The 12,142-nt window shown below is 57.0% G+C and overlaps 1 protein-coding gene across 1 annotated transcript in view; it reads left to right on the top strand.

The window, feature by feature from the left end:
- The window catches only part of SCN5A (sodium voltage-gated channel alpha subunit 5), an 88,628-nt gene that overhangs the window by 33,739 nt on the left and 42,747 nt on the right, over positions 1 to 12,142 (top strand). The window contains exons 7-13 of the mRNA XM_057491458.1: positions 1,731 to 1,961; positions 3,458 to 3,521; positions 4,437 to 4,578; positions 5,051 to 5,248; positions 6,077 to 6,256; positions 6,888 to 7,241; positions 11,882 to 12,014. Coding sequence (XP_057347441.1) covers positions 1,731 to 1,961; positions 3,458 to 3,521; positions 4,437 to 4,578; positions 5,051 to 5,248; positions 6,077 to 6,256; positions 6,888 to 7,241; positions 11,882 to 12,014 — 1,302 coding nt within the window. The remainder of the gene's footprint in view (positions 1 to 1,730; positions 1,962 to 3,457; positions 3,522 to 4,436; positions 4,579 to 5,050; positions 5,249 to 6,076; positions 6,257 to 6,887; positions 7,242 to 11,881; positions 12,015 to 12,142) is intronic.

A 12,142-nucleotide genomic window follows, 5' to 3' on the forward strand; every position in this document is an offset into this window, starting at 1 on the left:
GTCCTGGGAAAAAAGCGAAAGCCTGTTCACTTCAATGCAGCCCTGTCACATATGTTCAAAGTCACCACTATCCTATGGGACAGCAGATGGCAGATGCTACAAAAGTGGGCATTAGAAGAATGCTGTGGCCAGCATGATGGAAGGCTCCCTGGAGGAGGTGTCCTCTTGAGCGGAGGCTTAGATCTTGTTCTCCTTTCCCATAAAAGGAATGAAATTGGAATGGTTGATTTCTGAGGGCTCTTCACCTGGCCTGTTAGAACTGCAGGGCAGGAGAGGTCCCCAGGTGATTCCCAGGACCCAACCCTTCCCAGGTCTTCTCAGAAAGAATCCTGTTGCTTTGTTGGGATCAGTCGTGCTGGAAGTGACCCCTAACACTAGTATGAGAAATATTTTAAAAAGTAGCTCTGTGCTCACCAAGGGCATTGTCTCCACAGACCTGAAGGTGCTTTGCTGGGCCTCAAACTGGATGCTTTAGGCTTCATGGTTCAGGCAGAGTCCAATGTGGGCATTCGAGCTGCTGTCTACTACCCCTCACTTTGTGCCCCATATGGTATGGGCAGGGTCTGCAGGCCCAGCGGGCAGAACCATGGTGTGCACACCCAGGAGTCCTGAGCCTCTGCTAGAGATGAGGAGGTCTGGACTAGGAAGAGCTGGTGACTCCCACCAACCCCACGCCAGCCCAGTGCCCCATAAGGCCCACCCACTGCCCAGGCGGTTGCCAACATCTGCCAGGACGATTTCCACAGGGAATGCCGAGTGCTCTGGGCGCTGGGCAGGTGGTGTCAGCGGCACGCAGGGAGGACCCTCTGCCTCCATGTTCGCCCATCGCTGCTGCCTGTCTGTGGTCCGGGGCCCAGCAGCTGCACACACAGCCGCTACAGGCACACCTAACACATTAACCGGCTGGAGATGGATGGAGCTTAATCTGAGACCTGGCCGCTTCCATGTGGTGGGGGGGTGCAGGGCCGGGAGGCAGGGAAGCCCCTCGCTCTGGACACTGCAGGAACTTGTAGTACAGCCTCTAAGTGTCAGACCAAGCATGTCCACATGTGCTTTTCTGTCCCTTCGCTGTGTGGTGCTGGCTGCTTTAGGGAGCTGGGCCATGCAACTAACAGACCGTGGCCTCTCAGCTTTGGGGAATGGGCAGATGGGGACGGATCCCAGAGAGACAGGGCCAAGGAGGACAATGCAAATAGGTCAGCCCCTGCCCCTGAACCTTTCCCACAGGCGGGCCCCTGGCAGCATGAGCCCCTTAGGACAGCACCCACCAGGGGCCTTCCCTGGCTCCCCAGACGCCCAGCGCGCACATGACATTCCCCTCCCAGTGGCTGTCTCTCCCCATCAGGATCAAGGCTGAGCCTCTCAGTTGCCCCGGAGTCTCCCTCTCATGGGCAGCATTGCAAAGGGCAGGCCTGGCACACCTTGGGGCCAGGCAGAGGGAGACAGCTTCAAATATTTTCTTCCTCAAGAAAACAGCATTTTCCACACCCATTTCATATGTTTGGCTAATGGAGAGCAAAGGCACACAACCAGACTGAACTCCTGCCCTGGGGGTGTCAGGGCAGAATCCCAGCAGCAGAGGAAAGGGGGACTTTGGTCCAAAAAGCCCACGAGAGGCCTCCTTCACTGCCCCGTGCTGCCCACCCAGCCCAGCACCGTGGCCCAGCCAGGCCCAGGGGAGCAGGAAGCTCCATGCCCATGGCAGCCCATGCTGGTTCTCGCCCTCCCAGGCCTGAAAACCATCGTGGGGGCCCTGATCCAGTCTGTGAAGAAGCTGGCCGACGTGATGGTCCTCACGGTCTTCTGCCTCAGCGTCTTCGCCCTCATCGGCCTGCAGCTCTTCATGGGCAACCTGAGGCATAAGTGTGTTCGCAACTTCACAGAGCTCAATGGCACCAACGGCTCCGTAGAGGCCGATGGCCTCATCTGGGCCTCGCTGGACCTCTACCTCAACGACCCAGGTGCAGATGCGCTCCACAGGCTGGGCCGGGCTTCATGAGGCCACCAGGGCTGGGCCGCCCCACACACAGGCCCCACCAGGGGCAGGCTGCCCTCCAGGGCTACCCAAGCCTTTGGTGATTCCACAGGCCAGCCGTGTGCTCAGGGATCCCAGCTGCTGCCCTTCGGCTCTGGGAGAGGACAGAAGGGGAACAGGCGAGTGGCTGCCCTCTGAGTTCTCAAGCTAGATGGGGATACAGCTCTTGAACAGGAGGGGGGCGGTCAGCCATGACCGACGGGAGGTGGAACTGACCCCAGGGTGTCAGCGATGGAAGCTGACCTGCCTGCAGCGGGGCTGTCAGCGTGGGGAAGTGTAGTTTGTGAGGCCCCAGTGGAGAGGCCATACCTGCTTGCCATGAGATTTTCACAGTGTCCCTTACCAAGATGTTAATTCATATACGGGTAACCCCAGAGCCCCAAGAGAGGGTCAGAACAGACTCACTGATGGCACAAAGTCACATGAGCCCCTCTGGTGTGGCTAGCCCGTGGGGCTCACTGTGCTGTCCAGGCTTATGGCCAGCATTCCTTTTACCTGATGCCATCAGTTTGGCTCAAAGGGAGACACTGGTGCCAGGCCAGATCCCAGCCTAAGGACCTGAGGATACTCTGAAGTTAGGGCCTCCTACACACACCAACAATGCCCTTTGGAAAAAGAAACAGACCAAAACTCAGTGACCAAACTCGCTTATGGTTCAGCTATGGCCAAATAGCAGTGGTTCTTAATTTCAGTGTGCACCAGTCACTGGAGGGCTCCAGAAAACACAGACTGCTGGGCCGGCCCCAGAGCGTCTGAGGCTGTAGGTCTGGGGTGGCACTCAGGACTCTAGGTTTCCAACCAGTTCCCCATCAGTGCTTGCTGCCACAGTCTGGAGCCCCCACGTTGAGAGCTGCTGCCTTGGACCAAGGCCAGCAGTAGTGGATGACAGGGACAGGAGGGCGGCCACAGAGAGGAGAGGACAAGGCTGGTGCTTTGTGTGTCACTGGTCCCCCAGCCCTGTCCAGACAGGCAGTGGTTTGGCCACCGTGGCTGATGGGCATCCATCCATCCCCCTGCCTTATGCCCGAGGAAGTGGATCCAGATGGAGCTGGGCAGGAAGCAGCCCACCAGCCCAGGTGGGACTCAGTAGCCAAGGGGGACTCAGCCCGGATGCCTGCCTCCTAGTTCAGGACCTCCCTCGGCCCTGTGTGGCTCCAGGGTGGCTTCGGGCAGGGTGGGGGTTCCAACAGGGACTCCCTGAGTCCTCCGAGAGCAGGAGAGGCACTGGCAACTGAGCGCTGAGGAGCAGCCAGAGGAGGCGCGGAGCTGCCTCAGGCTTGCCAGGGTGAGGGAGGGGCTGGGCCAGGCAGAGAGGAGCAAAGGCCCGCTGTGCACCTCTGTCTCCCAAGGCGCTGGGTGTGAGGCAGGAATCCCAGGCTTCCAGCTCTGCCGAGCCCTCATCACCGGATGCTTCTCTTCCAGAAAACTACCTGTTCAAGAATGGCACCTCTGACGTGTTACTGTGTGGGAACAGCTCCGACGCTGGGTATGTGCCGCTGCTCACCCCAGGCCGCCTCACCCAGCTGTGAAGCTTCCCACTGCTTTCCCAGCTGACTGCTTGCAGTTTATACCCTTGACCCCAGAGAGGCCTTCCCCTGCCTCCTTTCTCTGCCAGACTCCTGGCAGCGCCCTTACCCCCACCACGATGCAAGGGGCAAAGAAAGGGAGGGGGACCCAGGCCCATGCGAGGAGGACTGAGGAACAGAGCCCCAAAGCTGGAGGGGGACGGCCCCGGCAGCCCGGTCCCAGCTTCATCCCCTTCCTGCAGCCCCTCAGGGCTGCTCCCTCCTATCTGGTCTGAGCCGCAGCCTGCACCCTCCTCCAGGGCCCGTACAGCCTGCCCCTGAGCCTGGGGGTGCGTCCCAGAGATGCCAAGGGGCCTGTGTGCACAGGGCCAGTGTGACTGCCACAGGTTGCGGGGGGAGGAGACACACAGGTGGTGCGGTGGGGATGCTGCTCTGGGGTGCTGCAGCCCCCATGTCTGGAGATGAGGTTCCGGAGTCCTTCCTGTCACCAGAGATTGTCTGGAAGGTCCTAGGACATTAGCGAGGCAAAGAGCCCACTTGCCAAGGCCCCCGCCCCCTACCGTCTCTCTCACACACTACAGTACAGGCAGCTCCCACAGCAGCTGGGATGACCTGTGGTGTGGGCGGGAAGGAGCCAGATTTAGGCCTCTTGGTATACAGATGGGTGGAGAAAAGGGGAGGGAGGTGTCGCGGAGGGGACACAGTATGACCTGCGAGGGGCGCAGGCTCTGCAGCATGGCACTATGTTCGTGACGCTAGCTTCATGAGGCAGCGGGGCAGAGCCATGCTTCCAGGGAGTGAGTCAGGCCCAGTGAGGGTCTCAGGGGCAGAGGACCCCTGAAAACACGAGACAGAATCTGCGGGTCTGGCCATAGGACATGTCCCGAGGGCTACCGGTGCCTAAAGGCAGGCGAGAACCCTGACCACGGCTACACCAGCTTCGATTCCTTCGCCTGGGCCTTCCTGGCCCTCTTCCGCCTCATGACGCAGGACTGCTGGGAACGCCTCTACCAGCAGGTGTGTGGGTACGGGCCAGCAAGGGGACGCCAGGAGCAGGAGTAACTAGCCAGAAGGGGCCCCAGCAGCTTGTCCCCTGGCAAGAGCTGAGGGGCTGGGGACAGGGGACTAGGACCCTTGTATCTGAAGGATGGGGGTCCAGCAACAAAGATACTTTCTTTTTGCTGGTGACCTAGTACCCATCCCTTTACAAAGGACACTGCCCTGTGAGCAGGACACTTTCCCACCCTATGTGATGGAATAGTCCCCTCTGTGGACACATTTCCTCTGTCGCCTGGAACATTCTGCCTCTATGGGTGGCACCCTACCCTGTGTGTAGGTCATTGTCCTCTGTAGTTAGGACACTTCCCCCTGTAGGTGGGATATGCTCTGCCCCCTTCCCAGGCACATTCGGGCTGGGCAACTTGGAACTCCATGACCATGACCCAGAAGGGGCCCCAGTAAAGATGACCTCTACCCTTTGCTCCCCCAGACCCTGAGGTCTGCAGGAAAGATCTACATGATCTTCTTCATGCTTGTCATCTTCCTGGGCTCCTTCTACCTGGTGAACCTGATCCTGGCTGTGGTCGCCATGGCCTATGAGGAGCAGAACCAAGCCACCATCGCCGAGACAGAGGAGAAGCAAAAGCGCCTCCAGGAGGCTGTGGAGATGCTCACAAAAGAGCACGAGGTGGGTGCCTCATGCAGCTGCATGGCCCCAAGCCCAAGCCCTGCCCAATTGGGTGCCAGAGGCATGACACCTACCAGGCAGAGCCAGTACCATCAGGCAGAGCAAGTGTGTGCTGGGTGAACATGTGGCCCCATCAGGCAGAGCCGGTGTCTGCTGGGGGAGGGTGTCCCCTGGGAATGTGGTGCCCACTGGGTAAGGCCATGCCTGTATGTGAGTGTGGGACCCTCTGGGGAAAGTGATTCCCTATGACCCAGACCTCTTCTGCATGAAGGTGATGGCTCCTGGGGGGTGGCAGTCGTGCACACAGGACCCAAGGACGCCATGTGTCCATGGACATGGTCTGTCCTGGCCAAGGGATGCAGTGGGTGGAGGAAGGTCTGTGTCCGGAGGCCTGCGCCAGCTCCGAAGCAGGTGCTGGGGTCGGTACTCCACAGCGTGTGTGCTGGAGGCTAGCTACAGGAGCTGTACACATCCCCATTCTTCTCACTGCCCCACGCCGCCTCCCCCAACCTGCTTTGGCCAGCTGAACCTTCTGAAGATCCCCTGCCCTCTAGTTCTGTCACTTCCTCTGTTCATCGACATCCTGGCCTGTCCCCCATACTCCTCTCCACAGGCTGCCGGTGTCAGTCCTACTCTCTTCCTCCCTGGACTTGGATCTTCCTCAGAACATCCTGGTCTGAGCTCCTCTGTCCATGAACCGCATCTGGGGCATGCGTGGCAGTCTGCTGGCTGATGGGGAGAGCCGAGACACTGAGGGCTGCCTGGCCTGCCTTTGCAGTGGCCGCACAGCCTCAGTGACTGAAACATGCCTTCCTCCTCCTTTCCCAGGCCCTCCTGCGCAGGGGCGTGGACACTGTGTCCCGCAGCTCCTTGGAGATGTCTCCTTTGGCTCCAGTAACCACCCATGAGAGAAGGAACAAAAGGAGAAAACGAATATCCTCGGGGACGGAGGATGGTGGGGATGATGGGTTGCCCAAGTCCGGTTCGGAGGACGGCCCCAGAGCAACGGTAATCCCCAGCTGAGGCTCTGGCCCCTTTTGGGGGTGGGTCTGGCCTCAGAAGCCCACCGTGCTAGGCCCCCATGCAGCCGAGTCCCCACAGTTGCTCCCTGAGGAACCCTCTCAGCCTTCCTATTCCCATGGCCATTCTTAGAGTGCAGGAGCCCTGACTCAGGGCAGGGTAGGTTTGTGTGTTCTGACATCCCCAACCTCAGCGAAGTCCCCAGCACCGGGCTGGGGGATGCCGCATGGTATGGTCTGATAGGGGCCAAAGGACATGCCCATGTGAGCCAGGGCACTGTGATTGCCCCAGTCCTGCTCAGGCCGGCCTGCCTGTGTCACCAGGAGCATTCCTGCCTCCCTCTCCCCCTGCCCAGTCTCAGCCCCACCTCCAGGCTCAGAAAGCTTGACTCTTAAACCTCCAGAGGCACACAGATGGACAGAGATCCCCAATCATGCAGGATTGCCCTAACCCTGTACCCCTCTTCCAAACACCCCTTGGCTCAGCCCACCCCATCCCCAAGTGACCAGCTAAAGCCCTCGGTGCTCCGAGAAGTTGAGCTGGGGCTGCTGATGCAAGAGGGAGGCTGCAAGCACATGAAGACTGGCCTCGGCCCTGCCCCCTCTCCCTGTGCCCCTAGAATCACCTGCGCAGGACTTCCACGAAGCCCCGCTCCAGCCGTGGGAGCATTTTCACCTTCCGCCGCCGGGACCTGGGTTCAGAGACAGACTTTGCAGATGATGAAAACAGCACAGCAGGGGACAGCGAGAGCCACCCCACGTCATTGCTGGTGCCCTGGCCCCTTCGCCGGCCCAGTGCCCAGGGACAGCCCAGTCCTGGGACCTCAGCTCCCAGCCATGCCCTCAATGGCAAAAGGAACAGTGCCGTGGATTGCAACGGGGTGGTCTCCTTGCTGGGGGCAGGTGACCCTGAGGCCACCTCCCCAGGGAGCCGCTTCCTCCACCCTATGATGTTGGAGCGCCCCCCCGACACGGTGAGTCAGCCCGTGAGGCAGCACCACGTCGGAGCTGCCCTCCCAAACTGGGCACCAGGGCCAGATCCAAAAATTCCCACCACGAATTTACTGAGCACCTATTGTGTGCCAGGCTCTGGAGGTGAATAAACATACCAAAAATGCCTCTGCTCATAGAACTTCCATATTAACAGGGGCAGCCAGGCAAAGACCAAAGAAGAAAAATCAGTACCTGTGTATGTACGGTGTGTAATGGTGATAAACAGGGATGGTCTTTAACTGTTTAGCAGCTGGTACGGCCCGGTCACCAAGATGCCCTGGTGCCACAGGACCAATGTCCTGGAAGCCCTACATGTGCCAGGTGTTTGCCCTGTAAAGTTGCTGGGTCCCGGGCAATCCGTGGGGTCCAGGAGAAAGGCTAGAGTGGCAAGGACACACTCACGGAGTTCTCGGCAACAATTCCCAATCTTGAGTATTTCAGTACTTTATAAATTGGTAATTCAATTATAAAGTGCTGCGGGAGGGCAAAAGCAGTGGAGGGGGCCTGACTCATTAGGGGGATTTAAACAAAGACCTGATGGAGGCAAGGGTGGGAGTCAGGCTGTGTTCTGAAACCATGAGGGTGGTCCGGAAGAGGGGGTAGGACCAGATTCTGGATGCATCTGGGTTTGAATCCCATTTCACAGCTTACCAGCTAGACAGCCATGGGCAAGGGACTTTAGTTCTCTGATTGTCTCTTGGTGAAATGGATGAAAACTACCCATCTCGGAATTGTCTCAAGAACAAATGGGCAATATGGGTCCAGCAGTCAGGACGTGGGTGAGCATGTTGCTGTTGGGATGATGTCGTAAGAGCATCCCGTCATGATGTCATCAGGGAGGTGTGTTCCAGGCCCAGAGAACAGGTGCGCAGGCGGGGGGCAGAAGCATGCCTGCCTATTGGAGGGAAGGCTGCAAGGTCCGTGTGGCTGGAACCAGGAGCAGAGGAGAGGGGGATGGGTTAGGGTCAAAGGGTGAAGGGAGAGGCAGGCCAAAAGGTGCACGGCCAGTCAGAGCTTTGATCACTCTGTCAGCTGATCCCATGACAGACTGGTAACTGCTCAGTCAGCCAGTGTCCTTGCTGACCCCTGACCCCCAACATAATTCCCAGAAGGCAAAGGGCACATGGGTGGCTCAGCCCCCAAGTCTGCTGGCAGACAGAGGAAGGCAGACTTTCTGCAGAAGGCAGGACAGGGAGGCTGGACGACAAAGGGGAGTTTTGCTCCAACTCAGACACTGGCTGTAGCTGTGGGACTTTGCACAGGTCAACTAATCCCTTTGGGCCTCAGTTTTTTCATCTGTTAAATGGAAATAAAATTCATGCTCACATCAGCAGGTTGTGGTGAGGACTGAGTTAAAGCCTGTCCAGGGCTTGGAGCAGGTACTTGTTCAAGTAATTATTATTGTTCCATAGTATCATTTATATTGAGCAGAAAGGAGTCAGAGCAGGGGGTGCCCTGCAGAGGGCCTGGGTCCTCACATTTCTCTGGAGCAGGGACCAGAGAGGGCCCTGGGAGACCACTGGGGGCAGAACACAGCTTTCCAGGTGGGCCTGGGGAGGCCCCTGGCCATCACCTGGAGGTACCCTGAGTCCCAGTGGCTCAGGCCCCACTGCAGGTCCAGCCCTGGAGTCTCAGCCTGTGGAATCAGGGCAGCAGCCCGGGCACTAATTGAATTTCCTAATCTCGTTAGGGAGAAAATCATCTCATTGTACTGCACATGTCAGGAGGCATCCAAGTTCAAACACTTCATTACCAGGAACCCTCACTTCTGTGGGTCCCATTTGTAAACTTAAAGAGATTAGCAGGCCAAGGCGGTTATTTACAAAGTTAAAGGAATTAGCAGACCTAGATGAAGACACTGAAAAGTTAAAGAGATGAGCAGGCTGGAGGCCCAGGGATGCCTGCTTTACTTCTGTTTGGTCCCCAGAGAGACTTGTCTGCCCAGCTCTAGTCTGGAAACAGTGTCAGGCACATAGTGTGTGCTTAGTCAGCGTGGGAATGGGGAGAAGGGGCCAGCATAACAGACAGCTCACATTTCATCTGTCCAGGTTGGGGTTGGGATGGAGGAAAAGATTTGCTTTGTACACTGTCTACATGACAGTGCTTGTCCCGGAAGCCCGGATGGTACTGAGGGAGACACAGCAACAGCCACCACACTTAGACTTTGATCCTCCTTTCCCCTGCTTAGCTAGCAAGTTAGGAGCAGAGCTAGAACTTCACCCAAGCCTCCTGATGCCAAGTAATTACCCAACCAGCCAGCATTTATCCAGAGCCAGCCTGTTGTGTTGAGTACCAGGCAGTGTTCAGGGCTCTAAGGATAAAGCAGTAAGCAAATCAGGTGAGAGCTCTGACCTCGTGGAGTTCACACGTAGTCAGGAAAACAGATGGCAAACCAATCAGTAAGTCCAGGTAGCAGCAGGGGTCACATGATAGAAAGTTGCTAGGAGGGTGACAGATGAGGGCTCTTAGTTAGAACAGCCCAGAATGCCCTTCCTAAGGAGCAGATAAGGCTGTGAGGGGGAGCAGGCATGACATGCTCAAGGGCAGAGGACCAGGTGTGGGGCAGCAGGAGAGCCACAAAGTGAGTGGGGTGAGTTTGCATTTGGACTGTGCAGGGACTTGGAGGTGATAAAAAAGTAGGCAGGGCTGCTGAACAGAGGGTCATTGTGAGCAGTTTACTTTCTAAGAGCCTCCCTTTCTGCCATGTAGGGAATAGAGGGAAGAGAAGAAGAGGCTGGTCAGGAGGCTGTTGCAGTAGTTTCAGGAAGAGATGATGACAGCTCGCCCAGGATAGTGTATCAGCCAGCTCTTACTGCAATAATGCCGTGTAACAAACCACCCTATAGTCAGTGGTAACAAGCCTCTGTTCTCACACTCACTCGGCTGCAGGTTGGCCATGGCTGGGTTGATCCAGGATGGGCTTGGCTGGGCAGCTCTGTTGCAGACTGCATGTTAGCTCAGTCCATGTGCTGGGTCAGGCTAGGAGTGTCCCCTTTGTCTTTGTTCTGAGGCCCAGGCTGAGGGTGGCAGCTCCCAGGGAAAGCCTTCCTGGAGGACTGCTGGAGCACAAGAGGAAAGCGGACAGCTGGCACGAACATGCTTACACCTGTGTTCTGGATGTCCACCAACATTCCGTGGGCCCAAGCGAGTGGGCCATCAACAGTGCAGGACATTACTGCCCCCAGAGCAGAGGAGAAGGAGTCAGTGTCTGCTAAATGGTAGTAAAGGAGGAGGAGGAGAAAAGTTGGGCGAATTTAAGATGGGCTTGCGAGTTAAGCTGGCCAGACTGGTGGTTGCATTGGACTTAGGGTACACTGTTAGCTCAGCCCCCTCAGGCATTCAGGCACCTCTACTTGAATACTTCCATGACTGGGAGCTCATTATCTCCCTAGGCAACATTTCAGGGCCATCCCACCAATTGCAAAGGTTGGCCTTAACTTGAGCTCAGATCGGCTTGGTACCCACCCCAGGCCCAGGCTCTGCCACCCTAGGTGGCCTTGGCCCATTTCCAACTGAACTTGCTCCTGAATGCTGGACAGCCCAGTGCCATCAGCAGCCCCAGCTCTGGCTCCTGGACTGCGACATGTGGGGCTCTGCAGGTGTGAGTCCTTCGTGGGCCCCCGGGTTCTGTGGGGGGCTCTGAGTCCGTGCAGAGAATGCCTGCTGTCCACTCCCTTCATCAGGACATGCCACACTTCCTTCACAGGCCTGGTGCTGTCCCTTAGAAAAATGGCACAGCATGTGGAAAGCAAATCCAACAGTACCTAAAGTGAGAGGACGTGTCCCCCTCTCCTCTCCTCCCCTGCAGTCCAGTCCCCAGTTGTGTCCATTGGAACAGTTGTGTATGCATCTTCTGGATCTTTTTCTTGGTTTCTTCATCCAACTATTTGTCTTAGAAGCGCTCCTGTGGGAACACACATGGGCCTGCCTCCTTCTCTTTGTTGTCTGTATAGAGTCCAGGGTCAGACTGTATCCATAATCGATTTTAATATTCTTCCTTTTGACTAGTTGTTTTGTGTTTAATGGTACTAGGAACAGTGCTGCAATGGACATCACTGCATGTATATTTCTGGAGCATGTGTATAAATTATTCATGAAGTTAAATTGCTAGACAAGGAATTGCAGAGCCAATTTAAAATTTTCTTGGTAGATACAGCCAAACTGCCTCCACAGAAGTTCCTACCAGCTATGTCTAAGCATTGGGCTTTATGCTTATTAATGTCACCTTAGAGCACAGAATATTTTTTTTCAGCTTCTTCATGCTCTTGACCCTAGGGAGCTTGTGGTCAATGAAGACCCCAGGTCGTTTTTGCATGTACTGGTGCATTAGTAGAACTTGGTATAGGTAGTTTCCTGTCCCCACTCCAGAATTACCACTGATGAGAGATGGTGAAGAAGAAAGGAGAATGCAGGTGTTCGTGATGGGCAGGAGGGGTGGAGGAGCTGTTCACAGGGAGGGAGTTGGGAGCAGGGAAGCCCAGTATCCCCTCAAGATCCCCTCGTGTCTCCCTGTGACCACCCCCTACCCCGAGCCCAGACTAGCTGCCCCTGATCCAGCAGCTGCCCTCGGTGCAGCAGGACCCCTTCCCCAGGCTGATGTGTATTCCCTGGCTGCATCCAGACTACGCCATCGGAGGAACCAGGCAGGCCCCCAACGCTGACGCCCCAGGTGCCGTGCATGGATGGCTTCGAGACGCCAGCAGAGCGGCAGCGGGCCCTCAGCGCAGTCAGTGTCCTCACCAGCGCACTGGAAGGTCAGCAGCCTACGTGCCCCGTCCCGTCTCGGGTCGAGGCAGCTTTCCAGTGACCCCAACTTGAGCCACACGTACCCAGCCGCCGGGCCTGCCCTGGGCATCCCCGCAGTTATCCACACTTCCCAGCC

This window comes from Manis pentadactyla, chromosome 14 (assembly GCF_030020395.1).
Source record: "Manis pentadactyla isolate mManPen7 chromosome 14, mManPen7.hap1, whole genome shotgun sequence".
Lineage (NCBI taxonomy): Eukaryota > Metazoa > Chordata > Mammalia > Pholidota > Manidae > Manis > Manis pentadactyla.